We start from the raw sequence: 1,044 nt of genomic DNA on the forward strand, positions 1-1,044 counted from the left end.
TGACTGGGAGAAACTGGGATGCTGAGTGAAGCTGACAGCTGAAGCCTCCAGGGATTACAGCCAAGGGAAGTAGGGGAGCTGGGAGAATCTCTAAGGTGCCCCTTGGCCAGCTGGGGTGGGGATCAGTTTAGAATGGAGAGTGTCTGTATCGCCGATGGGAGACAGTGGGATGTCCTTAGGAAGGTCCTGGGCCTCAGATGGATGGACACAGCGGCCGCGACAGTGGGCTCAAGCATAGGAACACTGGTGATGGATGCGTGGGACTGGGCAGTGTTTCGTTCTGTTGTGCAGAGGGGTGCGATAGGTCCAAATTTACTCCTTGGCACCTGACAACAACACCGTACATCTATTAGGTCTTAATTTCCAAATTAGTGGAAAAACAGTAGAACTAGACTCAAACCGGAATGGGTATGGGGCCTGGGAGCTGACAAAGACACAACGAGGAGAATGGAGTTTTATGATATTTCTCTTAAAATAGAAGGACCATCATCATCATCCACCTGTCCAGTGCTCAACTTGTCCACCTGAGAGTGAACATTTGTTTTAATTTGCCACAATCCTCTGTGAAGATGGTAGGTCAGATGAAAATCTAGAATGTTCACTTTTACTTTAATCATGAGAACTCCGAGACGGTGCAGTGATGGGTATAGCATTTCAAAGTGAACATAAACTGGAAGCCGGAGACATTAATAAGCAATTTAATAAGCAATAAGAATTTAATAAGCAATAGATCAGCATTGGATGATTTCTCATTAGAAGACATATCCATATAAGATGCATTTCCTGCAATTTAGTCACTGGGCGGATTGAACTGTATTAACGTCAGACTCTTAATCTTTGTTTAAGACAACAAAGGGTGACCTGGGCTTCTCGCTGAATTGGAAGGGTCTTCACTTAGAAATCCAAAGATTCCCACTGCTGGCATGGTGTTTTTTAAAAAATCCCCTTCTCCTATCATTTATCAGGCATTGAAGAACAAAAAATCATATCATTGTGTGCTCACCTTCCCGAAACGATTGCTGAAGACAAATGGGTGCATAAGCA

At 44.3% G+C, this 1,044-nt stretch overlaps 1 protein-coding gene across 1 annotated transcript in view; it reads right to left on the bottom strand.

Annotated features, from left to right (window-relative positions):
- Positions 1 to 87: 87 nt before the first annotated feature.
- LOC101658600 (butyrophilin subfamily 1 member A1) overlaps positions 88 to 1,044 on the bottom strand; it is a 10,061-nt gene continuing 9,104 nt past the window's right edge. Inside the window, exon 8 of the mRNA XM_030887175.2 lies at positions 88 to 192. Within this exon, the coding sequence (XP_030743035.1) occupies positions 91 to 192 (102 nt within the window). The 3' untranslated portion in view covers positions 88 to 90. The remainder of the gene's footprint in view (positions 193 to 1,044) is intronic.

Source organism: Echinops telfairi, unplaced genomic scaffold (assembly GCF_000313985.2).
Source record: "Echinops telfairi isolate 266 unplaced genomic scaffold, ASM31398v2 ScPeMD7_5868;HRSCAF=6743_0, whole genome shotgun sequence".
NCBI classification, from domain to species: Eukaryota; Metazoa; Chordata; class Mammalia; order Afrosoricida; family Tenrecidae; genus Echinops; species Echinops telfairi.